Source organism: Oncorhynchus tshawytscha, linkage group LG19 (assembly GCF_018296145.1).
Source record: "Oncorhynchus tshawytscha isolate Ot180627B linkage group LG19, Otsh_v2.0, whole genome shotgun sequence".
NCBI classification, from domain to species: Eukaryota; Metazoa; Chordata; class Actinopteri; order Salmoniformes; family Salmonidae; genus Oncorhynchus; species Oncorhynchus tshawytscha.
Window position 1 is genome coordinate 46096512 of NC_056447.1, and position 26425 is coordinate 46122936.

At 44.0% G+C, this 26425-nt stretch overlaps 1 protein-coding gene across 1 annotated transcript in view; it reads left to right on the forward strand.

Moving 5' to 3' along the window:
- Window positions 1-26117, forward strand: part of poc1b (POC1 centriolar protein B) — a 57931-nt gene extending 31814 nt beyond the window's left edge. Inside the window, exons 11-12 of the mRNA XM_024380072.2 lie at window positions 24691-24933; window positions 25170-26117. Coding sequence (XP_024235840.1) covers window positions 24691-24933; window positions 25170-25343 — 417 coding nt within the window. The 3' untranslated portion in view covers window positions 25344-26117. The remainder of the gene's footprint in view (window positions 1-24690; window positions 24934-25169) is intronic.
- The last annotated feature ends 308 nt before the right edge of the window (window positions 26118-26425 follow it).

Consider the following 26425-nt stretch of genomic DNA (forward strand, 5'->3'; position numbering starts at 1 on the left):
ATGCCTCGGCATTCCAGCGCGGTCCCCTCTCTTGCTGTTTCTTTCCGGCAGGCCGCTGACTTTCCCAGTTATTTACGAGGGTCTTGGGAAGCCGATCCCCCCCTCTAGGAGTTGGGAAGCTAAAATTAGGGGGGTCCATACACCCTTTCAAAAAGCAGCCATATTTGATACCCGCCGTTCCGGTGTTGGTGTGGATGGCGGTCTTCATCCTACTTCCTTTCTCACTTGTTGTTTGGCAGAAAGAACCAGGGTTCCAGTACCGACTGGTTCTTCCTTTCACCGTGTGAAAACTTTCTGCTGTGGGGAGTGTTCTGACACAAAAGTCCCACCGCACTACTTCACCCAGATGGGTGCTACACATTGGAGATTTCCCACCGTACAAATGTGAAGCACATTGAAACTTAAAGAAAAGTGTTGTACAAATGCAATCCTTAGCTTCTCCTCTGTAGTTGTTGATGCCTCTTCTCCAGAGAAGGTCTTGAGAGAGGGGAGACACAGCAGATTGGGGGGGACAATTTGCTGCCATCAGCTTGGGGGCACGCGATGGGAATGTTGGTCATGGAGAACTGGGGCGATCAGGGATTTTGGGCATTTGGATTAATCAGCTTTGGTCACAATGAGAAAGAACTGTAGTTTCCTTTGTTTACTGCAACACCTGTTAAAGTGCATAGTGTGTCAATTTAGTCATACGCAGACGGGGCTAGGATTAAAACAGATTAAGAATTAAACAGAATAATTCTACATTTGCAACCCATTACTTACTAGAATTTAGAATAGTCAATGTACACACACTCACACACTGCGGAACCAGGGTAATGTGCCCTACCTGTTGCGAGAGGGTGGTGTCCTGTTGTGTAATGGGAGAGTGGATGTCAGCCCCATTTGGAGCCTCAGCCAGGCCCCCTGTAGACTGACATCTGCATCAGAATCCCCTGTATTCGCCACATGCATTTCCATGTACAGGAATTTGACTGTTTGAAATGGTGCTGCCACAACGAGCAGAATGTGGACAAGATGTGTAGACGTGGAATTTATTCATACAGTATGTACCCAGTAAACGCCAAGCTAAAAAAAGACTAAACTAGAAACACATCTGCATTATGAATACTGTACCACTACTGACCCTAGGCCAGGGAGAGGAAGAGGATGAAGACCTCTCTGAACTGATACTACTAGTGCCAGCATAGGATCAGAGAGAAAGAATAATGGATGTTTTGCTGTTCCTGTCCGTTAGCGTTTTGCTGTTCCTGTCTGTTAGCGTTTTGCTGTTCCTGTCTGTTAGCGTTCTGCAGTTTGTCATGTTTTGCTGTTCCTGTCCGTTAGCGTTTTGCTGTTCCTGTCTGTTAGCGGTCTGCAGTTTGTCATGTTTTGCTGTTCCTGTCCGTTAGCGTTTTGCTGTTCCTGTCTGTTAGCGTTTTGCTGTTCCTGTCTGTTAGCGTTCTGCAGTTTGTCATGTTTTGCTGTTCCTGTCCGTTAGCGTTTTGCTGTTCCTGTCTGTTAGCGTTTTGCTGTTCCTGTCTGTTAGCGTTCTGCAGTTTGTCATGTTTTGATGTTCCTGTCTGTTAGCGTTCTGCAGTTTGTCATGTTTTGATGTTCCTGTCTGTTAGCGTTCTGCAGTTTGTCATGTTTTGCTGTTCCTGTCTGTTAGCGTTCTACAGTTTCATGTTTTGCTGTTCCTGTCCGTTAGCGTTTTGCTGTTCCTGTCTGTTAGCGGTCTGCAGTTTGTCATGTTTTGCTGTTCCTGTCCGTTAGCATTTTGCTGTTCCTGTCCGTTAGCGTTTTGCTGTTCCTGTCTGTTAGCGTTCTACAGTTTCATGTTTTGCTGTTCCTGTCCGTTAGCGTTTTGCTGTTCCTGTCTGTTAGAGTTTTGCTGTTCCTGTCTGTTAGCGGTCTGCAGTTTGTCATGTTTTGCTGTTCCTGTCCGTTAGCATTTTGCTGTTCCTGTCCGTTAGCGTTTTGCTGTTCCTGTCTGTTAGCGGTCTGCAGTTTGTCATGTTTTGCTGTTCCTGTCTGTTAGCGGTCTGCAGTTTGTCATGTTTTGCTGTTCCTGTCTGTTAGCGTTCTGCAGTTTGTCATGTTTTGCTGTTCCTGTCTGTTAGCGGTCTGCAGTTTGTCATGTTTTGCTGTTCCTGTCTATTAGCGGTCTGCAGTTTGTCATGTTTTGCTGTTCCTGTCTGTTAGCGGTCTGCAGTTTGTCATGTTTTGCTGTTCCTGTCCGTTAGCGTTTTGCTGTTCCTGTCTGTTAGCATTTTGCTGTTCCTGTCTGTTAGCGTTCTGCAGTTTGTCATGTTTTGCTGTTCCTGTCCGTTAGCGTTTTGCTGTTCCTGTCCGTTAGCGTTTTGCTGTTCCTGTCTGTTAGCGGTCTGCAGTTTGTCATGTTTTGCTGTTCCTGTCTGTTAGCGGTCTACAGTTTGTCGTGTTTTGCTGTTCCTGTCTGTTAGCGGTCTGCAGTTTGTCATGTTTTGCTGTTCCTGTCCGTTAGCGTTTTGCTGTTCCTGTCTGTTAGCGGTCTGCAGTTTGTCATGTTTTGCTGTTCCTGTCTGTTAGCGTTCTGCAGTTTGTCATGTTTTGCTGTTCCTGTCTGTTAGCGGTCTGCAGTTTGTCATGTTTTGCTGTTCCTGTCTGTTAGCGGTCTACAGTTTGTCGTGTTTTGCTGTTCCTGTCTGTTAGCGGTCTGCAGTTTGTCATGTTTTGCTGTTCCTGTCCGTTAGCGTTTTGCTGTTCCTGTCTGTTAGCGGTCTGCAGTTTGTCATGTTTTGCTGTTCCTGTCTGTTAGCGTTCATCTCTTCAGTCTGCAGCTTCTAGTGTGCTACTGTTCTCTGCTCACATAGAAAGGACGGTTACATGACATCCCATGGATCCTCAGTTTCCCCAGTGCCACTGGGTGGCTGTACTTTCTCCAGACAACCGCATTGCCTCGCACAGTTTTCAAATGCTCCAGTTGAACCGCTGTCTCGGGTATGGTTTTCAAGACCAGGACGGCTGAGCAGTGCAGGGAGAGGATGTCACGTTGCAGCTGACTGCAACAACACCCTCCCCCCCTCCACACACACACACACTATTCTTCCCCTGTTCCACTCACACAGAGCCCTTCCCTATTTATCCTACATGTATGCAGTACATACAGTAGACACAGTGCACGTACAATACCCCAACCATAGAATTACACACAGAACACATGAATTATAGGATCTCTGTCCCCAACACTGTGCCACCAGTGTGTCTCCTGTATGATAGACTAGGGACTGCTGTCTGCACTGTGGGGTCTTTAATGCCCCCACAGCGTGTCATTTCACCTGTCAACCAAACTGGAATAGGTATACACACTATTATATTTCTATTCCAGGCTCTGACCTTCACCTGATTTTATTTTTTATTATTGGGATTATTTGGGTGTTTAGTATCGTACTGTTAAACATCTACTGGACTGCTGGAGCTAGAGACAAAAGCCTTGTGCTGCACCTGCTTTAACATCTGCTAATCTGTGTACGTGACAAACTTTGATTCCACACGGACACGCGTACGTACGTGCATGGCACTTCTGTCAGTGAAGTCAGTCAATTGTACATTTTGGAACATGCTCACATTGTGTGTCGGGCTGTCAAGGCTGTCCATTAAAAAGTATTCTCTGACTCCCCCCACGTCTGCTTCGCTGCCTGCTCCTACAGTACATTACAGACCATGAGACCTACTGTATTGCGTACCTTTTGCGTCCGTGCAACTTCAAACCGACACATGACCCATGACCAGAGTGTTATGGCTGATAAGACTGGCTCTCACTCACAGCTCAGAGCTAAGATCTTGTGTCCTGACTGGTTGAACTCCAGTTGTCAGCTCTGCATCGGCCATTCTGATGACAGTATTCAGTCCTATTTAAAGGAGTTCAGATATGTTTCTAATACTATATCTAGCTTACATGACTGATTGTGTGCACTAAAAGGTGTTTAAATTAACCCACTGTTGCAAAGCCTGCTTTGAGTCTTACAGTTTATAGGTTGTTTAAGCAGATTGCGATTTCAGTAGAATCTACTGCATGTGTATAGTGTGGGGCAATTGGGTGAGAATATGCATAAATTGTGAATAATGCAGGTAAATCTTTTGTAAGGGGCTTTTAAAAAGGGCTAATCTCATGCAATGCCACAATGACGCTCATTCACTTCCTAACCCTGCTTTCCATGCTTTCCACCTGGCTACTCCTACCCCGGACAACAGCACTGCACCCCCAACAGCAACTCGCCCAAGCCTTCCCCATTTCTCCTTCTCCCAAATCCATTCAGCTGATGTTCTGAAAGAGCTGCAAAATCTGGACCCCTACAAATCAGCCGGGCTAGACAATCTGGACCCTTTCTTTCTAAAATTATCTGCCGAAATTGTTGCCACCCCTATTACTAGCCTGTTCAACCTCTCTTTCGTGTCGTCTGAGATTCCCAAAGATTGGAAAGCAGCTGCGGTCATCCCCCTCTTCAAAGGGGGGACACTCTTGACCCAAACTGCTACAGACCTATATCTATCCTACCGTGCCTTTCTAAGGTCTTCGAAAGCCAAGTCAACAAACAGATTACCGACCATTTCGAATCTCACCATACCTTCTCTGCTATGCAATCTGGTTTCAGAGCTGGTCATGGGTGCACCTCAGCCACGCTCAAGGTCCTAAACGATATCTTAACCGCCATCGATAAGAAACATTACTGTGCAGCCGTATTCATTGATCTGGCCAAGGCTTTCGACTCTGTCAATCACCACATCCTCATCGGCAGACTCGACAGCCTTGGTTTCTCAAATAATTGCCTCGCCTGGTTCACCAACTACTTCTCTGATAGAGTTCAGTGTGTCAAATCGGAGGGTCTGCTGTCCGGACCTCTGGCAGTCTCTATGGGGGTGCCACAGGGTTCAATTCTTGGACCGACTCTCTTCTCTGTATACATCAATGAGGTCGCTCTTGCTGCTGGTGAGTCCCTGATCCACCTCTACGCAGACGACACCATTCTGTATACTTCCGGCCCTTCTTTGGACACTGTGTTAACAACCCTCCAGGCAAGCTTCAATGCCATACAACTCTCCTTCCGTGGCCTCCAATTGCTCTTAAATACAAGTAAAACTAAATGCATGCTCTTCAACCGATCGCTACCTGCACCTACCAGCCTGTCCAACATCACTACTCTGGACGGCTCTGACTTAGAATACGTGGACAACTACAAATACTTAGGTGTCTGGTTAGACTGTAAACTCTCCTTCCAGACCCATATCAAACATCTCCAATCCAAAGTTAAATCTAGAATTGGCTTCCTATTTCGCAACAAAGCATCCTTCACTCATGCTGCCAAACATACCCTTGTAAAACTGACCATCCTACCAGTCCTCGACTTTGGCGATGTCATTTACAAAATAGCCTCCAATACCCTACTCAACAAATTGGATGCAGTCTATCACAGTGCAATCCGTTTTATCACCAAAGCCCCATATACTACCCACCATTGCGACCTGTACGCTCTCGTTGGCTGGCCCTCGCTTCATACTCGTCGCCAAACCCACTGGCTCCATGTCATCTACAAGACCCTGCTAGGTAAAGTCCCCCTTATCTCAGCTCGCTGGTCACCATAGCATCTCCCACCTGTAGCACACGCTCCAGCAGGTATATCTCTCTAGTCACCCCCAAAACCAATTCTTTCTTTGGCCGCCTCTCCTTCCAGTTCTCTGCTGCCAATGACTGGAACGAACTACAAAAATCTCTGAAACTGGAAACACTTATCTCCCTCACTAGCTTTAAGCACCAACTGTCAGAGCAGCTCACAGATTACTGCACCTGTACATAGCCCACCTATAATTTAGCCCAAACAACTACCTCTTTCCCAACTGTATTTAATTTTTATTTATTTATTTATTTTGCTCCTTTGCACCCCATTATTTTTATTTCTACTTTGCACATTCTTCCATTGCAAAACTACCATTCCAGTGTTTTACTTGCTATATTGTATTTGCTTTGCCACCATGGCCTTTTTTGCCTTTACCTCCCTTCTCACCTCATTTGCTCACATTGTATATAGACTTGTTTATACTGTATTATTGACTGTATGTTTGTTTTACTCCATGTGTAACTCTGTGTCGTTGTATCTGTCGAACTGCTTTGCTTTCTCTTGGCCAGGTCGCAATTGTAAATGAGAACTTGTTCTCAACTTGCCTACCTGGTTAAATAAAGGTAAAATAAAATAAATAAATAAAATTTAAAAAAACTGACCAGATTGCATGGCCATAACCACCTCCACACTTCAGCCTTGAAAACCATCAGCATTCATGCTACTCTTTGCTTCATGCAATTTCATATTAGATCAGATTCATGCCAATTTTGTTTAAATGCTTTTAATCCACAGTTATCACGTCGTGATGGAAACAGAGCAGTTTGGTTGTGTCCTAGTTTCTATGAGAAAAGAGTCGGCCGTAAAATGTATTGCACATAAGCCAAGCCAACACGAGCTAAGTCTAACTTCCCCTCAGTGACATTTAGTCACAGTTGGCCTTCTGTTTGTTTCCAGGTCCTCTGACTATCTGGACCTGCCAGACAGCCAGTGAAGAGTTGATATTGGTTACTAACAGACAAACTGACAACATAAATGTCCTATTGCACGCGAGGTAGAGAAACAAAGTAGCAGAGGGAGAGAGGGAGAGAGGGCGCAGGAGGAGGAAGCAAAAGTGCTGACTGCAGAACAATATGTGGAAGAGCTGGAGAAGGGGAATAGAAAGTTACAGAAATGAACAAAAATAAAGGGAAGAATGAATCTACGCCCATTACCTAAAGCATCTAAATGGAGCGGTGTAATAAGTATCGTGCCAAGTATAGAAAGGAACAAGGCGTGTGTGGAGGGAAGGGCGGAAGCAGGCAGGACATTGTGCAGCCCGATGGGAACAGGTGGGAGGAGCGGAGGAGCAAACAGAGAGGTGGGGCTAGTTAAACAAAGATGAATGGATCAAATATGGGGACTTAGTGTGCTGCAAAATGTAGGTTAGACCTACCTGAATGTGTCGTCTAAAATAAATGTGTGTGTTTGCGGGTACGTTGTGAATCTGTGTGTTTATCAGCATCTGTTGGATTGTGTGTAGGATCCAGGGTGTTTGTTCTCTAGGTGTTTGCAGAGTGGAATATGGCTCTGGTTAGAACAATGTTCTCCTACTCCATCAGCCCTTAACCGCTCATAATGACAGCTTTATCTACGCTCTCTCTTCTCTCATCTATTATCTCTCTCATCTATTATCTCTCTCCTCTCTGTTCTCTCTCTATGCTCTCTCTTCTGTCATCTATTATCTCTCTCCTCTCTACTCTCTTCTCTCATCTATTCTCTCTACTCTCTTCTCTCATCTATTCTCTCTACTCTCTTCTCTCATCTATTATCTCTACTCTCTTCTCATCTATTCTCTCTACTCTCTTCTCATCTATTCTCTCTACTCTCTTCTCATCTATTCTCTCTACTCTCTTCTCATCTATTCTCTCTACTCTCTTCTCATCTATTCTCTCTACTCTCTTCTCATCTATTCTCTCTCTTCTCTCATCTATTCTCTCCTCTACTCTTCTCTCATCTATTCTCTCTACTCTCTTCTCTCATCTATTCTCTCTACTCTCTTCTCTCATCTATTCTCTCTACTCTCTTCTCATCTATTCTCTCTACTCTCTTCTCATCTATTCTCTCTACTCTCTTCTCATCTATTCTCTCTACTCTCTTCTCTCATCTATTCTCTCTACTCTCTTCTCTCATCTATTCTCTCTACTCTCTTCTCTCATCTATTCTCTCTACTCTCTTCTCTCATCTATTCTCTCTACTCTCTTCTCTCATCTATTCTCTCTACTCTCTTCTCTCATCTATTCTCTCTACTCTCTTCTCTCATCTATTCTCTCTACTCTCTTCTCTCATCTATTCTCTCTACTCTCTTCTCTCATCTATTCTCTCTACTCTCTTCTCTCATCTATTCTCTCTACTCTCTTCTCTCATCTATTCTCTCTACTCTCTTCTCTCATCTATTCAATTATATTCAAGGGACTTTATTGGCTTGGGAAACGTGTTAACATTGCCAAAGCAAGTGACGTAGATAATATACAAAAGTGAAATAAACAATAAAAAATATATAGTTAAAGTACACAAGGGAAAATAAATAAGCATAAATATAGGTTGTATTTACAATGGTGTTTGTTCTTCACTGGTTGCCCTTTTCTTGTGGCAACAGGTCACAAATTTTGCTGCTGTGATGGCACACTGTTGAATTTCACCCAGTACATATGGGAGTTTATCAAAATTGGGTTTGTTTTTGAATTCTTTGTGGATCTGTGTAATCTGAGGAAAATATGTGTCTCTAATATACATACATTGGGCAGGAGGTTAGGAAGTGCAGCTCAGTTTCCACCTCATTTTGTGGGCAGTGAGCACATAGCCTGTCTTCTCTTGAGAGCCATGTCTGCCTACGGCGGCCTTTCTCAATAGCAAGGCTATGCTCACCGAGTCTGTACATAGTCAAAGCTTTCCTTAAGTTTGGGTCAGTCACAGTGGTCAGGTATTCTGCCACTGTGTACTCTCTGTTTAGGGCCAAATAGGCTTCTAGTTTGCTCTGTTTTTTTGTTAATTCTTTCCAATGTGTCTAGTAATTAACTTTTTGTTTTCTCATGATTTGGTTGGGTCTAATTGTGTTGCTGTCCTGGGGCTCTGTGACGTGTGTTTGTGAACAGAGCCCCAGGACAGGCTTGGTTAGGGGACTCTTCTCTTCTCTCTGTAGGTGATGGCTTTGTTATGGAAGGTTTGGGAATCGCTTCCTTTTAGGTGGTTGTAGAATTTAACGTCTCTTTTCTAGATTTTGATAATTACTGGGTATGGGCCTAATTCTGCTCTGCATGCATTATTTGGTGTTCTACGTTGTACACGGAGGATATTTTTGCAGAGTCTCAATTTGGTATTTGTCCCATTTCGTGAAGTCTTGGTTGGTGAGCGGGCCCCAGACCTCACAACCATAAAGGGCAATGGGCTCTGACTGATTTCAAGTATTTTTAGCCAGATCCTAATTGGTATGTTGAATTTTATGTTCCTTTTGATGGCATAGAATGCCCTTCTTGCCTTGTCTCTCAGATCGTTCACAGCTTTGTGGAAGTTACCTGTGGCGCTGATGTTTAGGCCAAGGTATGTATAGTTTTTTGTGTGCTCTAGGGCAATGGTGTCTAGATGGAATTTGTATTTGTGGTCCTGGCGACTGGACCTTTTTTTGGAACACCATTATTTTTGTCATACTAAGATTTACTGTCAGGGCCCAGGTCTGGCAGAATCTGTTTAAAATATCTTGGTGCTGCTGAAGGCCCTCCTTGGTTGGTGACAGAAGCACCAGATCATCAGCAAACCGTAGACATTTGTCTTCAGATTCTAGTAGGGTGAGGCCGGGTGCTGCAGACTTCTAGTGCCCGCGCCAATTCGTTTATATATATATATATTGAAGAGGGTGGGTCTTAAGCTGCATCCCTGTCTCACCCCCTGGCCCTGTGTGAAGAAATTTGTTTTTTGCCAATTTTATCCTCACACTTGTTGTTTGTGTACATGGATTTTATAATGTCTTGTTTTACCCCCAACACCACCACTTTCCATCAATTTGTATAGCAGACCCTCGTGCCAAATTGAGTCGAAGGCAATTTTGAAATCAACAAAGCATGAGAAGACTTTGCCTTTGTTTTGGTTTGTCTCTATCTATTATCTCTCTCCTCTCTATCTATTATCTCTCTCTTCTGTCTATTCTCTCTCCCCCCTCTAGCTCCCTTCTTTCTACTCTATCTGCTCTGTCTATTATCTCTCCCCTCTCTATCTACCCCTCTTTCTCTCCTCTATCTACCCCCTCTTTCATATGGTTAGGGTTGAACCATCACAGGCTAAATGTCAGGGAAACAATGGAGTTGTAAAGAAGTTTGAATCGCACGTTGTAGGAAATGTATTATTTGATGTTGTCTAAATTGGTACAATTGGGTTATGTTACTTATCACACAAGGCTTGTAGTACCTCATTTACTAGGGCATCAAAATAAACTACCATAATACCACTTCTCACCTGGTGCATTCTCTGTGTGACTTTGTTGGCATCATGCTTGTTTATAATAATACATGACTGTCTATTGTCTCACCTCCTGGCCTTCTTTTCAAATTGGAAGATAGCTGGGACAGTGAAGTGCCTATAGTGTTATTAGTGATTGACCACTAGCCAAGGAACAGGTCAGGGAACATTTACTACTGTATGTCTGTAGGAGCTGTGTTACGGTCATTGGTAGATAAGCTGCATCTTATGTCAAATTGTTGTAAAAAATTGAAATGTTTTTCATTTTAGCTAACCGTAACCCTTTTAATATAATTATCCTAACCTGCTTTGTTTATTCTCCTAATCTGCATTCAAAAGTCAATTCTGACATAAGCTGTATACTATCTAGTCAAAACCCTGTGTTACATGTCAAGTCATCACTACTAAAACACTCAGACACCAACAACATTTCACAACAAACACTCACATTTGTCAAAAAACAAAATCTGTCAAGGAGCCAGTTGGCCAACTCAGACAGTTCACATTCAGGCTGTCTGAATTTACTGCCTATTATATAAGGATAGAATCTAGCAGCTAGATGCCTGAGTTATGGGTTTATGGCATGCTTATGAGTAGCTATACGTGCTTATGTAGAAGGTCATAGGAAGTGTTGCTGGAATAACATTATCAATTGACTTAAGCTCCTTGATATTGGATGCAGCATTATGCAAGCTAACAGCAGCTAGCTCATTGGCTGGCCTTATAGTGACTGTAATATCTCTGACTACAGTACTTCTAAATATTTTGCGTCATTCACAGCAGGGGGAATGCTCAAATGTGGGTTTAGTCATCTAGCTGTGTTTGTGTGTGTGTGCGCCACAGACACACATACAGACATTGAGCCTATGGAAGGCCGTAATAATCAATTACCCGTGGGGAAGGAGTGCTGTGACATCAGGAGAGGAGGAGGCTGGGGAGAGGTTTGGCAGCAGCAGCAGAATGTCATTTCCTGCCCCTCATCCTCATCCGCCTGGTAATGCCATGTTAATAGCTTCCTGCTCTGATGCATTACGGCACAGCTCGCTGCCTGCCCTCTGCCTGCCGCCCGCCTCGCTCATCTGTGTCACACACACACACACAACAATTTGTATCTGCCACAGCCCGCCAGCTACTATTAGTCTACAAGGCTGACCTGAACCCAGCACTGTCTGCAACCCACACACACTGTATCTACTCTGTGATTGTTTGCCTTTTTATGTAAAACCACGTTACCACTCCCCCTCATCTCTCGTTCTCTCTTCTGCTGTGGCAGACCTGGTATTGTTATTGAAAAGCATCTCCAGATGGGTGTCTACCAAAAGCTTGAGACAGTTTGTTCCTATGTGCTTTGAATTCTAGGTAAAGCATCATGGTTGGCTTCTAATATGGAATAGTGTCCACTTATTACAACAATGTTTCTTTAATGTTTTTATGCATAACATACATCCTATTGTCAAGTTTTGGTACGTTAGCATTGAGGCATTATGACAACATTTTGATTTATAATGAATACAATACTATCTGCACTAAAACTCTCTTGACTTTTTTGCTGTCAGAGTAGCCAACCTGCCATACAACACATCACAGGCTTGGAGCAGCCTGAGGCTCAGCAAAGGGGCTGTTATGTCAATGTTGTTGGATTTGAAATACACTCCACGGTATGATTAAAACAGCACAGCAGTCACTGACAACGAGTATGACTCACACCTCTTTCTCTCTAGTTTCAGTCACTACATTGTTGCCCTGTTTCAACCCATATAGGTGATAGATAGATGGATACACTCACAGAACGAGACGTGTGTGAGACAACTCGGCCTCTGATATTCCTGGTGTGTTTGCGTGAGACTGGTGAGCGGGGGTGTCGCCCTGCAGGACGTTTAACCTCCACTTCCCTTTACGATTACATTGGCGTACTGTTATGTTAGAAAGACCAGGATGCTGGGTTGGTGTCCTGGATCCCTGCTACACACACAGTCACAACCAAACACCTAGGGTATGTCTCAAATGGCACGCTATTCACTATATAGTGCGCTACATTTGACCAGGGCCCATCCAAAGTAGTGCACTATATATGAAATAGGGTGGTGATTCGTACACAGCCACACTGAAGCATCTATTTGAATTCTGCCGCCAGTGGCAGGCATATCAACAACACAAGAACAACCGCTCCAACTAAACGAGGTTATTGAATGAATGAGCCGTCAATGGAGCTGAAATGAGCTTGGGTTAGTCTCTGCTGCACAGAGACCTGTCTCGTTAACTTTTAACACTCTGACCTCTGTCAACGGCACACAAACATCAACAATAACGACCGCTACAATTTGAAGTGAAGCAATAGGCTCCCTGAATGTTTTGAAAGCAGCTATTTGTAGGTATGCACTCCATATCCTGTCCTTTTTTAACCTGCACCTCTGTATGGTTAACAACATCATACATGTTAACAATGGCAGCCTCAGACACAACTTTACAATTGAACCCATGTAGCTATTGAGTAGCATACAGTACTGTTAATCCCAGTTGCATCAATCCCTTCTTCTTGAACCATGCCTGGCCGACGCATGCCTGGCCGACGGTTGACAACTGGATACACTATATATACAAATGTATGTGGACACCCCTTCAAATTAGTGGATTCGGCTATTTCAGCCGCACCCGTTGCTGACATATGAAATTGAACACATAGCCATGCAATCATTATATACCAACATTGGCAGTAGAATGGCCCGTGCTGAAGAGCTCAGTGACGTTCAATGTGGCAGTCATAGGATGCCACCTTTCCAACAAGTCAGTCCGTCAAATTTCTGCCCTGCTGAGCTGTCCGTGCTGTTATTGTGAAGTGGAAACGTTTAGGAGCAACAACGGCTCAGCTGCAAAGTGGTAGGCCACACAAGCTCACAGAATGGGGTCCCCCAAGTGCTGAAGAGCTTAGCGCCTAAAAATCATATGTCCTCGGTTGCAATACTCACTACCGAGTACCAAACTGCACAATAACTGTTCGTCAGGAGCTTCATGAAAGGGGTTTCCATGGCCGAGCAGACTCACACAAGCCTAAGATCACCATGCGCAACGTTAAGCGTCGGCTGGAGTGGTGTAAAGTGTTCTCTAGAATGAAGAATCACGCTTCACCATCTGGCAGTCCGACGGACAAAAACGGATTTTACGGATGCCAGGAGAACGCTACCTGCCGCAGGCATAGTGCCAAGTTTAAAGTTTGGTGGAGGAGGAATAATGGTCAGGGGGTGTTTTTCATGGTTCTGGCTTAGTTCCAGTGAAGGGAATTCTTAATGCTACAGCATACAATTACATTCTAGATGATTCTGTGCTTCCAACTGTGTGGCAACAGTTTGAGGAAGGGCCTTTCCTGTTTCAGCACGACGATGCCCCCATGCACAAAGCGATGTCCGTACAGAAATGGTTTGTCGAGATTGGTGTGGTGAACTTGACTGGCCTGCACAGAGCCCTGACCTCAACCCCATCAAACACCTTTGGGATGAATTGGAACGCCGACTGCGAGCCAGGCCTAATCGCCCAACATCAGTGCCCCACCTCACAAATGCTCTTGTGACTGAATGGAAGCAAGTACCTGCAGCAATGTTCCAACATCTTTTATAAGAATGCCTTCCCAGAAAAGTGGAGCATGGCAGCAAAGGGGGGACAAACTCCATATTAATGCCCATGATTTTGGAATGAGATGTTAGAAGAGCAGTTAGTGTCCACATACTTTTGCTCATGTTCTGGATAAACCTGAACAATAACAATTACAATTCGACACAAATGACTAGCTCTGGATTGAAGAGCTGTGAAGAGATCTGGGTGGGTTGCCATGGTTATTTAGCAGCGCTCAAATCCACATCAGGACTTGTCCGCAAGTGTGCATACATCTTAGAGAGAGAATTGAATGGCGGGGTTGGTTCTGATGTTGAGAAGAGCAGCGTAATAATCGTCCACCTCGTTCCCTGGTAGCACTAACAACGGTTCTATCACCATAACAACGCTGCAAATGGGTAACAACATAACAGCCTGTATCGCTTTGTCTCAGGACAGCTGCATGTTATGCTGTTACACAATATAAATGACAACAGCTGAACAATTTAGCATAGATCACAATGTCATAGCACATCTCATGTCCATGCAGTGTTGCTACATAAATGTTACATCAAGGTCGATATTTGGTTGTGTTAATGCATGTCTCTCTCTGCAGGACGGTTCATTGTTTCAGTAGCACATGATCGTGCCCGCCTCTTCATATTACTGGACTGCTTCATAGCTTTGCTAGCACAGTAACACATGATCGTGCCTGCCTCTTCATATTACTGGACTGCTTCATAGCTTTGCTAGCACAGTAACACATGATCGTGCCTGCCTCTTCATATTACTGGACTGCTTCATAGCTTTGCTAGCACAGTAACACATGATCGTGCCTGCCTCTTCATATTACTGGACTGCTTCATAGCTTTGCTAGCACAGTAACACATGATCGTGCCCGCCTCTCTTCATATTACTGGACTGCTTCATAGCTTTGCTAGCACAGTAACACATGGAACATGGTTACAACGGTACCAGTAGAGCACTGAGACATTCAGAGAAGCATACGCCTCCGCTGTGTTTCCAGTGTTGTAGTGTCTGTTCTCTGTTGGTGATGAGTCATCAGTCTTCTCTCAGTAGGAATGGGTAACATCTCATCCCTCCTTCCTCCAGAACTGGGTCAGAACACCTCTTTGCCTCATCTGTTCTCCCTTGTTTGTCTGTCTGCATCTCTTCTGCCAAGATTCTCGCTCTCTCTTCCCTTCTCTCCTTCCTTTCCTACTCACGTTGCTGCTCCTTTTCAGGAATACTCTATCTATCTTTCTCTACTGTTTACCATGTTGCCTTGGCATCAGAGTTCCCTTCACAGCATTTTGTCTTGTCAGAGTTTTAGGTAGCCTACAGGGCAGCAATATGGAGATAAATACTAAGGATACTTGTTCTAGATAAAAGAGGATGGTTACAATTTAAAGAGGGAGTTGTGTCCGTGAGATGGCGATACCAGTCCACCTGTCATTGAACATTGACTGCTCAGTCAGTGCTGTTTTTATTACCGGGGCCGGTTGTTTACTGTTCCCATTCTCCCTCCATGCCCCGTGCTACCTCCTTCGACCTGGTTACAATCACAACATGACATAACCACTTAGTTGCACAGAGTTGCTTATAAAATGCAGTGCTGTCTTTATTTTTTATGGCATCTGTGGAACAGGATATTTGAGCCCATGTGTGGGAGGACTCATTTCAGATGTCTGAGGCGAGAGGGAGGGAGAGAAAAGAGATACAGACTGAAAGAGGGCGGGATGGGCTGAGGGGGAGAGAGGGATAAAGAGGAAGTGGCCTCTTCTTCACAGCCACAAGACCCACCTCCGGTTTCCTCTTCTTTCAAAACAAGCTTTTCAAGAGAATAATAGACTTCATAAAAAACCGACACAATATCAAGTTAGATCACATCTGCTGGAGATGTTTGTGAGGGAGATTGAGATAAGGGAGATTTAAATGTATACAATTTAGTGTGTGAGAATTTGTCTGTGTACATGCACACGGTTGTATTTGTGCGCTTTTGTTTGCATGACAGAGGATGAGGGCAATGGGTAGCCTAGCTGTACTGTAAAGGGATCCCTCCATCCGCTCTGCTACCCAGACTGTTAATATGTAGAGCCCAACAGGAAATAGAGCTTTAGAGCCCTCTGAGCCTCACCTGACTAGGTGACAGGGGACAGCTGTGGCTTGTCCCAACACAGGAAATGGCCTACTTTAACAGGACACCATATTTTGATATCACCCCAGCAGCCAGCCAGCCAGAACTGACTGTATCCCAAAATGGCACCTTATTCCCTACATAGTGAACTACTTTTGACCAAAGCCCTGTGGGTTCTGGTCAAAAGTAGTACACTAAATAGGGAATATGGTACCATTTGAGAACGCAGACCATAAGGCTATTTATTCACCCTGGGGTGACCACGTACTTGTTATGCAGTCTAAATAACAATCCACTAACTGCAGGACAAAAGGAACTTAGGGTGTTGTTGTTCTGTTAGCTAAAATTAGATATAGATTTTGTACTGTATTACAGATATTATATAGCAAGGTTAGTTAATGAAGGATATGTTGGGCACTAATATGAACAAAGCAAGCTAAGCAGCCTAGCTGTACTTGGTTCTATTCCCTGGCCTTATCCTGATGGTAGCTGAAAACAACATGTTAAAGTTAGTGTGTATGCTGATGGTAGCTGAAAACATGGTAAAGTTAGTGTGTATCCTGATGGTAGCTGAAAACATGGTAAAGTTAGTGTGCATGGGTGAGAAGAAGAGGGATCGGTCTCTGAATGGCCATTGGTTGGTGGTGGGTTAAATAAAGAAAAAACTATGCATTAAAAATCCAAGAATGTAGAATTATTGTGCAATTTGTATACTGCTACATTGAGGTTTTGTCTTTCATTATTTTTTATCTGCCGTTAGTACGTAGCCGAAGCCTAAGCTTTAGGGCCTAACTGTAGCATGTCAAATACACACCAATTGACAAATGCTTTTGGGAACTTTACGTCGATCCGCTGAGGCAGAAAGGAAAATGTAGGAGTTTAATTCAATAAGAGAAAAGCTGTGAAATAGAGAGTTCAAAATGAATAGAAGGGCCAGAACATTAGTCTAATGTTTGGTGAAGTGGTAAAAGATGATGATAGCAGTGTTATTTGTGAGGCGCTATACAAATTCGACAGTCACAAGATGGAGACTTCAAAATGACACATCAAGTGAACTGTACTGTTCAGATAGGCTACTATTCCATTTAACCCATCTGGACACCGACTGTAGGTCTATAGCCTCTCACATATCCTAATATTATAATAACTCCTGAAGAATTAAGCATTTCTTGCAGTAAAAATATAAACCTAATGTAAATTTTGACTCCGGAACAGGAGTGGAAAAATATGATTTATTTCTTTAATCTGAGTGTGCGTTTAGGGACCATCTGTAAAGGTGGTATCTTTATCAGCATCATACACGCTGATAGTATTTCAACCACACAAAATATGCATCTAAGCCAAAGAAATCACGTTGGGTCGTTTCAATAGCTTTTAATTTCCTTAAAGCCGGTCAAACCAATGTCACTTGGACATTTTTACATGGAAAAATGTTTCCAATTTTATTTTTTTAGCATTTTCTCCCCGGTCCCTAAACGTCTTTGTTGGGCGAGAGAAGCAGAGATAAACTTACCGATAATTCTATCGATTTATTACATTATTCTAATGCGTAAATGTTTACTTAGTCTTCTAGAGCAACAAGCACTGACCGAAGAGAAGCTGCATGTATCTAATTATAGACAAGATTACATTATAAGCAGAAACAGGCTTATCTAAAAAGTCCTGTCAATTGTTCTGCCATCCGTATTTTCTATGTTCGCAGGTTAGGGTCGGCTGCTGACCTCAGATTTTCACTTTATCACAGAGTCGGGCTGTAGCAGCTGCGGGTGAACAAACCGCTGACCCGCGTATCTCACACACACACACAGACTGACTGAGGCCAGAGAGCAGACACTTTTAACCTGGCCAGCCAGTTCCCCTCCAGCAGACCTTGGTTCAATAGTTATTTGAAATACTTTAGCTGGAGTTGATTGAGCTTGCCTGTTGCATTGCAACCAATAGAAAAATCCTGAAAGTGCTAACCCTGCCCACCTAGCACTACAGGTGTGCTAAAACAGTGGTTTTGAAACATATTATTTTTTACACGTGGCCCCCTTTCCAGCATTGGGGAACATGTGCCACGTCGATTTCGATGGGCACAAGCACTGTTCATGACACACTGTTTACACCCCTCTTGTTGGAGAGAATTTTGTAGGTTTAAAGCTTATTTCCAGCAGTTCTACACATTTTGTCATGGGGTGCAAAGAAAATGTTGCAGTTTTAAAGCACATTTCTTGGAAGTCTATACATTTTGCCCTGTCTAATGTGTATTCATGTGATATTTGAGTGACAAAAAAAGTTTAAAAGTTAGCTGACATGGGCTAGTTGATTTAGACATTTCTGACACGTTATAAATATAAATTACTAACATGACAAGAGGAACTAATAATGCACTACCCAGTTTTGAAATTACACCCTGTTATAGCTGGACTTGGCACCGTCCTCTGTCCCCCCCCCAAAGTTTGAGAACTACTAGGCTAAAACAAATGCTCAAGTTTTTGAAAGACCCAAAATGGTATTTGAACCCAGGTACTCATTGCTACGAACTCCCACAAACGCTTTGATCTCCAAGACTCATAAAGGAAGATGGTCAAAATGACTGCAGTGTGTGAGACAGAACCTGGGCGGGGTCAGGGGAGATAGTGCCTCCTTTGATTTCCATAAGGATTTCAAATCCAAATAAGTGTGGTGTTCGCCGTACACAGTTTAGGAGATGTTATAGTGGGTTCATTGAAATGCTTTTTACTAGCTCTTAACAGTGCAGTAAATTGTCAAACAAATAATAAATCAAAAACTAGAAACAAGAAATCAAGAATGTCAGAACGAATCCAATTAACAACCCATTTCCTTGTTCTCTGAGGCTGACTAATGGTGTTACCATGGCATCCTGTGACGAGGAAATGTTCCCTTCCCCATCAGCAGGCGGACAGAGAGTAGCGGCACTCTGCTCTACTTGCCTATGTGTTTATAGGGGAAGGGAATGGAGAAATGTGGACTGAGGACACGCACGTGCACACACACAGAAAACCTTGCATTTTCTCTTTTTAATATCTGTGTATGATATACTGTACCAGTCAAAAGTTTGGACACACCTAGTCATTCAAGGGTTTTTCTTTATTTTTTATATTTTCTACCTTGTACCGTAATAGTGAAGACATCAACTATGAAATAATACTTGGAGTCACGTAGTAACCAAAAAAGTGTTAAACAAATCTAAATATATTTGAGATTCTTAAAAGTAGCCACCCTTTGCCTTGACAGCTTTGCACACTTTTGGCATTCTCTCAACCAGCTTCATGAGGTAGTCACCTGGAATGCATTTCAATTAACAGGTGTTCCTTGTTAAAAGTTAATTTGTGGAATTTCTTTCCTCGATGCGTTTGAACCAATCAGTTGTGTTGTGACATGGTAGGGGTGGTATACAGAAGATAGCCCTGTTTGGTAAAAGACCAAGTCCAGATTATGGAAAATACAGCTCAAGTAAGCAAAGAGAAATGACAGTCTATCATTTACTTTAAGACATGAAGGTCAGTCAATCCAGAAAAAGTTGAACTTTTGAAAGTTTCTTCTAGTGCAGTCACGAAAACCATCACGCGCTTTGATTAAACTAGCTTGCATGAGGACTGCCACAGGAAAGTAAGACCCAGAGTTATCTCTGCTGCAGAGGACAAGTTCATTAGTGTTACCAGCCTCATAAATGTCAGCCCAAATAAATGCTTCAGAGTTCAAGTAACAGACACATCTCAACATCAACTGTTCAGAGGAGACTGTGTGAATCAGGCCTTCATGGTCAAATTTTTGCAAAGACACCAATAAGAAGAAGAGACTTACTTGGGCCAAGAAACACGAGCAATGGACATTAGACCATTAGACCAGTGGATGTCCGAATTTGAGATTTTTGTTTCCGACCTCCGTATCTTTGTGAGACGCAGAGTAGGTGTACGGATGATCTCCGCATATGTGTTCCCACTGTGACGCAGGAGGTGTGGTTGTGCTTTGCTGGAGATACTGTCTGTGATTTAGAGTTCAAGGCACACTTAACCAGCATGGCTACCACAGTATTATGCAGCAATACGCCATCCCATTCTTCACAATCACCCACCCTCAACCCAATTTAGGTGGTTTGGGATGAGTTGGACCACAGAGTGAAGGAAAAACAGCCAACAAGTGCTCAGCATATGTGGAAACATAATCAAGACTGTTGGGAAAGCATTCCAGGTGAAGCTGGTTGAGAGAATGCTAAGAGTGTGCAAAACTGTGAAAGGGGGGCTACTTTGAATAATCTCACATTTAAATATATTTTGACATTAACACTTTTTGATTACTACTTGATTCCATATGTGTTATTTCATAGTTTTGATGTCTTCAATATTATTTTACAATGTAGGAAATAGTACAAATTAGGAAAACCCTGGAATGACTAGGTGTGTCCAAACTTTTGACCACTTGTGTATGTATTTATCTATTTTCCTTTAATCTAACACTTTAGTCAACAACTCAATCAAACTAGTTTAGTAACATGGCATGTTAGCTGTCTAAATCCACAAGAGAAAGTAAGAAATCAACTTACCCCCCCTAACAACAACACTATAATTGTATATTTGCTGTGCTATATATCCCACAGCAACAACAGACACAGCCTATAACAATTATTCTGATTGTTTCTTCTCTCTCAGACCACTCTGCTGGAGTAGCTCATAAATATAGAATGAGTACCAAATGGCACCCTATTCCCTTTATAGTGCATTTCTTTAGACCAGAGCCCATAGGGTATTCATCAACAGTAGTGCAGTGCATAGGGAATAGTCTGTCATTTTAGACATACTCATTTCTAATCGTCTGGGTGAGATGGAGAGGCTGGCTAGTGGCTGGCGAGGACAGGGAGATAAATGAATTGGTCATTGGCATTAATTGGGTACACTGCTGGCGCTGGCTGTCCACCTGTGTCCACTTCAAAATCTGGGACAAAGTGTTCACTGTAGACAGAGTGGCATGACCTTATATGGGCTGAAGATGCTGTTAATGGAAACATCACAAACCTTTAAAAAAATGTGTAAACAATTATCATACGTATCTAATATTGCTATATGTTATCCATTTCTGTAAATATACTCTGTCAATGACACTTGCATAGGGAGCTGATATTAAAACAGTACTCTTACCCTTTACCCGCGGGTATGTTACAGAATATTATGCCAGCCCTTCTGTAATTGTAACAGATAACGGCCTTCAGTTGTCAACCTCTGGATTGAAGTTTTCATAATATTACATACTAACACTGTGGTATCAGACCAAGTGTTACAGTGGTATCAGACAGACTGTGCTCCAGCTCTGTTATCTATCTGGGAATGGTTCTGTAGTTTGATTAAAGTTTCTGTTCGCCCACTCTTCTCCCACCGACCAACCGAACAGACAGCCGAGCTGGCAGAATGCCACCGATGGCCTTGCTTGCTGTGGCAATGGGCCGTGTCTCGCCATTCCACATGACATGGCAAACGAGCACAGTGTGTGTGTTTAGTGATTGACACATGGTATGCTGCCTCTTAATGTCTGATTGCTCTCCAACTTCCTGCAAGAGAAGGGAAAGACGCAAGAGGAAGCGAAAAGAGAGATGGATGGAGTCAGGTCTGGGTCTGCTGAGCATTAATGAACACAACAGATGTTGCCCAGATGCGGCCCGGGGGGGTCAGAGAGAGAGTAACCGAGAGAGGGGGGAGAAGGGAGGGGAAAAGCGAGATAGAAAGGAGTCCAGTTGGAGTCCCTCTTCACACTGACAGCTTTGTTCACCTCCAGTCAGGACCAAGCCCTCCTTCCTCTCCCTTCCACCCCCTTCTCCCCCCCAAGACTCTTTGATGTAAGTGCACAGGAAACAAGGCAGGAATCGATTCCTCCATGCATTAAGCCCCCACTCACCACCTCCTTCCTCTCTTGTCTCATTCCTTCTCTTTATCTCCTCGCCCCTGTACCTCCCTTACCCTGCCCAGGAAGCTCGCTAGCACGTTGTTTTTGTCTGTGTCCATGTGTATGTGTATTGTATGGGGCCGGGACACATCTTGTCTGTATCTTTGTCTGTGTGCTAGAAGTGATCTGAAGTCTGTGTGTTGCAGCAACATTGTAGATCGTGTTGATCCTTGTCTGTCTGCGTGGTCTTGGGTTGTGTTTCCAAAGCAGGAACACGTGAGCCTGCTTTGAATAAAGACATTCCTTTTTAATAAAATGTATGAAATTCAATGATTTACTGTCTCTAAGGATGGGCTGCAGCTAGTTTCTATTGTTTATCTTGCTTCAGGAGGTATGGATTTGGTCTCAGAATATGTAGGAAAGTTCTCCAACTCGTTGACCCTGTTTTTTTAACTGTTTGCTGTTTTATTAGGAGCAAGCCAATACGATGAGTCCTACTCCCCAAGTCTCTCGGGTCATAACCGCTCAAGTTAACAAGTAAAATGTAATTTGTCACATGCTGTAGACTAACAACAAAATGCTTAATAACAGGCCCTTACCTACAATGCATATAAAATTATAGAAAAATAATAACACAAGGAATAAATACTCAATGAGTATCTATAACTTGGCTATATACACAGGTACCAGTACTGAGTTGATGTGCAGGAGATAATTGAGGGTGTGCTCAGCCCTCCCTTTCCTGTAGTCCACAGTCAACTCTGTTGTCTTGTTGAGGGAGAGGTTATTGTCCTGGCACCACACTGCCAGGTCACTAACCTCTAATAGGCTGTCTCGTCGTCGGTGATCAGGCCTACCACCGTCGTGTCGTCATCAACCTTAATAATGGTGTTGGAGTCGTGCGTAGCCACGCAGTCGTGGGCGAACAGGGAGTACTGGAGGTGACTAAAGACGCACCCCCGAGAGGCCCCTGTGTTGAAGGTCAGCGTGGCGGATATGTTGTTGCTAACCTTTACCACCTGAGGGCGGCCCATTAGGAAGTCCAGGATCCAGTTGCAGAGGGAGGTGTTCAGTCTCAGGGTCCTTAGCTTAGTGATGAGCTTGGAGGACACTATTGTATTGAACGCTGAGCTGTAGTCAATGAACAGCATACTCACGTAGGTGTTCCTCTTGTCCAGGTGGGAGAGAGCAGTGTGGAGTGTATCTGTGGATCTGTTTTGGTGATTTGGAGTGGGTCCAGGTGTCTGAGATGATGGGTTTTATGTGAGCCATGACCAGCCTTTTAAAGCATTTCATGGCTACGGACGTGAGTGCTACGTGAGGGTGATTGTCTTTTAGAGATGTTACCTTGGCCTTCTTGGGCACAGTCTCTCTCCTCTCATCGTCTCCGTTCCTCTACTGTAAAAACATTATTGGCCAGAGGGAGGGATGTAGAGTGGGAGGGGAGAGTGACTGGCTAGGCTTTACAGCTTATAGGATTCATGAACTAACACATTTGCCATGTTTTGTCATTAGCATTACGGTTGTAACCACTTCCTCTATGTCAGGGCTTCCCAACCGGCAGCAGTCAGGGCTTCCCAACCGGCAGCAGTCAGGGCTTCCCAACCGGCAGCAGTCAGGGCTTCCCAACCGGCAGCAGTCAGGGCTTCCCAACCGGCAGCAGTCAGGGCTTCCCAACCGCCAGCAGTCAGGGCTTCCCAACCGCCAGCAGTCAGGGCTTCCCAACCGGCAGCAGTCAGGGCTTCCCAACCGCCAGCAGTCAGGGCTTCCCAACCGGCAGCAGTCAGGGTTTCCCAACTGGCAGCCCATGGGGGATTTTATTTGGCCCCCCAAGTTTTCTGAGCAAAGGGTTACATTGTAATTGTTTATTTTTTTATTGTTGGAAATAAGACTGTAAATACACCAGCAAATCAGTTGTTATTTTTATTTTGGAAATCTGTTCCAATGTATTCCCCGCATAATAGAGAGAGAGAGAGAGAGAGAGACCCTGAGTCTACAAAATATTAGGAACACCTTCCTAATATTGACTTGTACCTGTGCTTCCCACAGTTGTGTCAAGTTGGCTGGATGTCCTTTGGGTGGTGGACCATTCTTGATACACACAGGAAACTGTTGAGTGTGAAAAACCCAGCAGTGTGGCACTTCTTGACACACTCAAACTGGGCGCCCGGCACCTACAACCATACCCGGTTCAAAGGCACTTCAATATTTTGTATTGCTCGTTCACCCTTTTCATCTACACTGATTGAAGTGGATTTAACAAGTGACATTTTAATAAGGGATCATAGCTTTCACCTGGTCAGTCTGTCATGTAAAGAGCAGGTGTTCCTAATGTTTTGTACACTCAATGTAAATGATCGTAAACAAATGTAAACAAGGTTTGAAATGGTTATATTTTATTCAAATATTATGTCTGTTTGGGCTTCTTGCATTAGATTTGCTGTCTACAAATGATTAGTAATTATGGTGCGGCAGGGTAGCCTAGTGGTTAGAGCGTTGGACTAGTAACCGAAAGGTTGCAAGTTCAAATTCCCGAGCTGACAAGGTACAATGCCCCTGAACAGGCAGTTAACCCACTGTTCCTAGGCCGTCATTGAAAATAAGAATTTGTTCTTAACTGACTTGCCTAGTTAAAAAAAAAAAAAAAAACATTTAAAAAATATATATATTCTGGCCCCCTGACCCTCCGCTCATGAAAAAATCTGCTTGCGGCCGAATCTAGTTGATGATCTCTGGTCTACGTATTGTCAATGGGTTGTTGATAAAGCCGGCTAGATTAAGTTGTCTCATAAAACCAGTCTCTACCTGGTTAATAGCCCTCTCACATGACGTCTACGGAACCACAGATCTTACTGTTGTGATGTCCTGTTCAGGTCAGAAGTCCCCGCACCAAGAAAACCATTGAGTTATAAATGGCAATGCTTTCCCTCAAATTCAGTTGTGAGGTCCTTAAAGTTAATGTTCACTTCAAAATCAATCAAACCTGGTCAGCTGTTGCATTCACCCTCCCCTCTTTCTTTCAAGGCTATCAACGGCCATGCAAACAATTTGCCAGCACGGCGGATTGCCAGTACCAGCCTCAACCCCAATGAAGACTGCCACAGTAGTGGACAGGGTTCAACATCTGGGTCCCAGTCCAGGCAGATGGGAGGCAGGAGGGGGGAGGAACAGGGGATGACGTACCCTCTGGAGATGCGCTCAGACCTCCCCATGAACTTCAGCAGCACCCTGGAACGCATCGTCCAGCAGCTTGACGTCCTCACTCAGGTCAGTCCCTTAACTCTTAATCCAAATCTGGCAGCCCTGGCTAAACCACTTCATTTCAACCCAATCTGGCAACCATAAAATACTTCCCCTTCTATTCCAATCTGGCAACTCAATTGTAATGTTTATGAAAGAACAGCAGATGATACAGAGTTAGATGTTGAAATGAGTGAAGTGTTGACATAGTCGTGAAAGACTTTTAGTCTAAAACTGGTGTGTGATCCTCTCCTACCCCATAGACTGTCTCTGTGTTGGAAGAACGCCTCACCCTGACGGAGGACAAACTGAAGGAGTGTTTATTCAACCAGAGTCAGATCCTGCTGCAGGTGCGAGGGGAGGAGAAGGACCGAAGAAGAGAGATGGTGGAGGAAGAGAGGGAAGGTGAGAGCGGATCCCCTGTCGCCTCAGCCTAAGGTCACCCACCTCCCTCTCCACAGACACACACTCCTCCCTTTGACTTGGTCGTGTGTGTGTGTGTGTGTGTGTGTGTGTGTGTGTGTGTGTGTGTGTGTGTGTGTGTGTGGAGGGACAGGGAATGTGGGGGTCCTTAACCTCCACCTTGGTGGTCTTTCTCAGGGGTCGTTGTCTTAATCAAATCCTCCCTCTATCTCGCCACTCTTTAAGATTATTCAACCCTACAGCACAGTGTGTCTGGGACACTTAAACCAAAGCTTTTTGGCTAGGGACTGGGGTGAGTTTTTGTACATATACCAGTGTGTGCATATGTTCATCGGTGTGTGCGCGGGTGCGTGTGTTTGGAAGATCTTTGTGAAGCCCCTCCGTAATGAAAGGTTGATGAAAGGGAGCGGAGGACAAGACAGCACAGCTGCAGCTATGAAAACAGCCGGTCTGTCTGTCTGTGGACAGTGAAGGGAGCAGAGCGTGCTGGGCCAGGCAGGGGCTCCCTTCACTGTCCAATTCCTCTGGTCTCCTTCTCCTGGACAGGCCACCATAAACATGCCTTCCTTACACCTCTCTCCCTCTCGTGTGTGTGTGTGTGTGCATGCATCGCTATGGGTTCTTGTACTAGCATTTATTAGTAGAATCTATGCATTATGTCATGTGCTGATGAAGCGCCTGTGTGTGTGTGTATGACCATATACCCCCACTGTTGTATAGTGTACGGCATATTTTCTCATGCGTTCCCTTTCATACTACGAACTAAATAAATTGAACATATTGCACTGGCATGTCTCCATGTGTGTCATTTTTACATCAGCAGTTGCTCTATAAAAGCCCACAAGTATCCAAAACTCACTCTGTTACATGGTCCATCGATCCAGATCATGGGAATTTTCCACACAGTGCTTTACAGTAACCTTGCCTAGACCTCAAATGGCAAGCAGTAGCAGCAGAATCTACAAGTATTACAGTCTGTGTCAGTTCCTCTGTGAAGCCAGTGGTCTTGTTGACTTTTCCAGCGACAGTCAGATGTGAATAGCACTGGAGTGGCCCCTCTTTATAAATACATATACAATAAATGTGTGTTCATCTA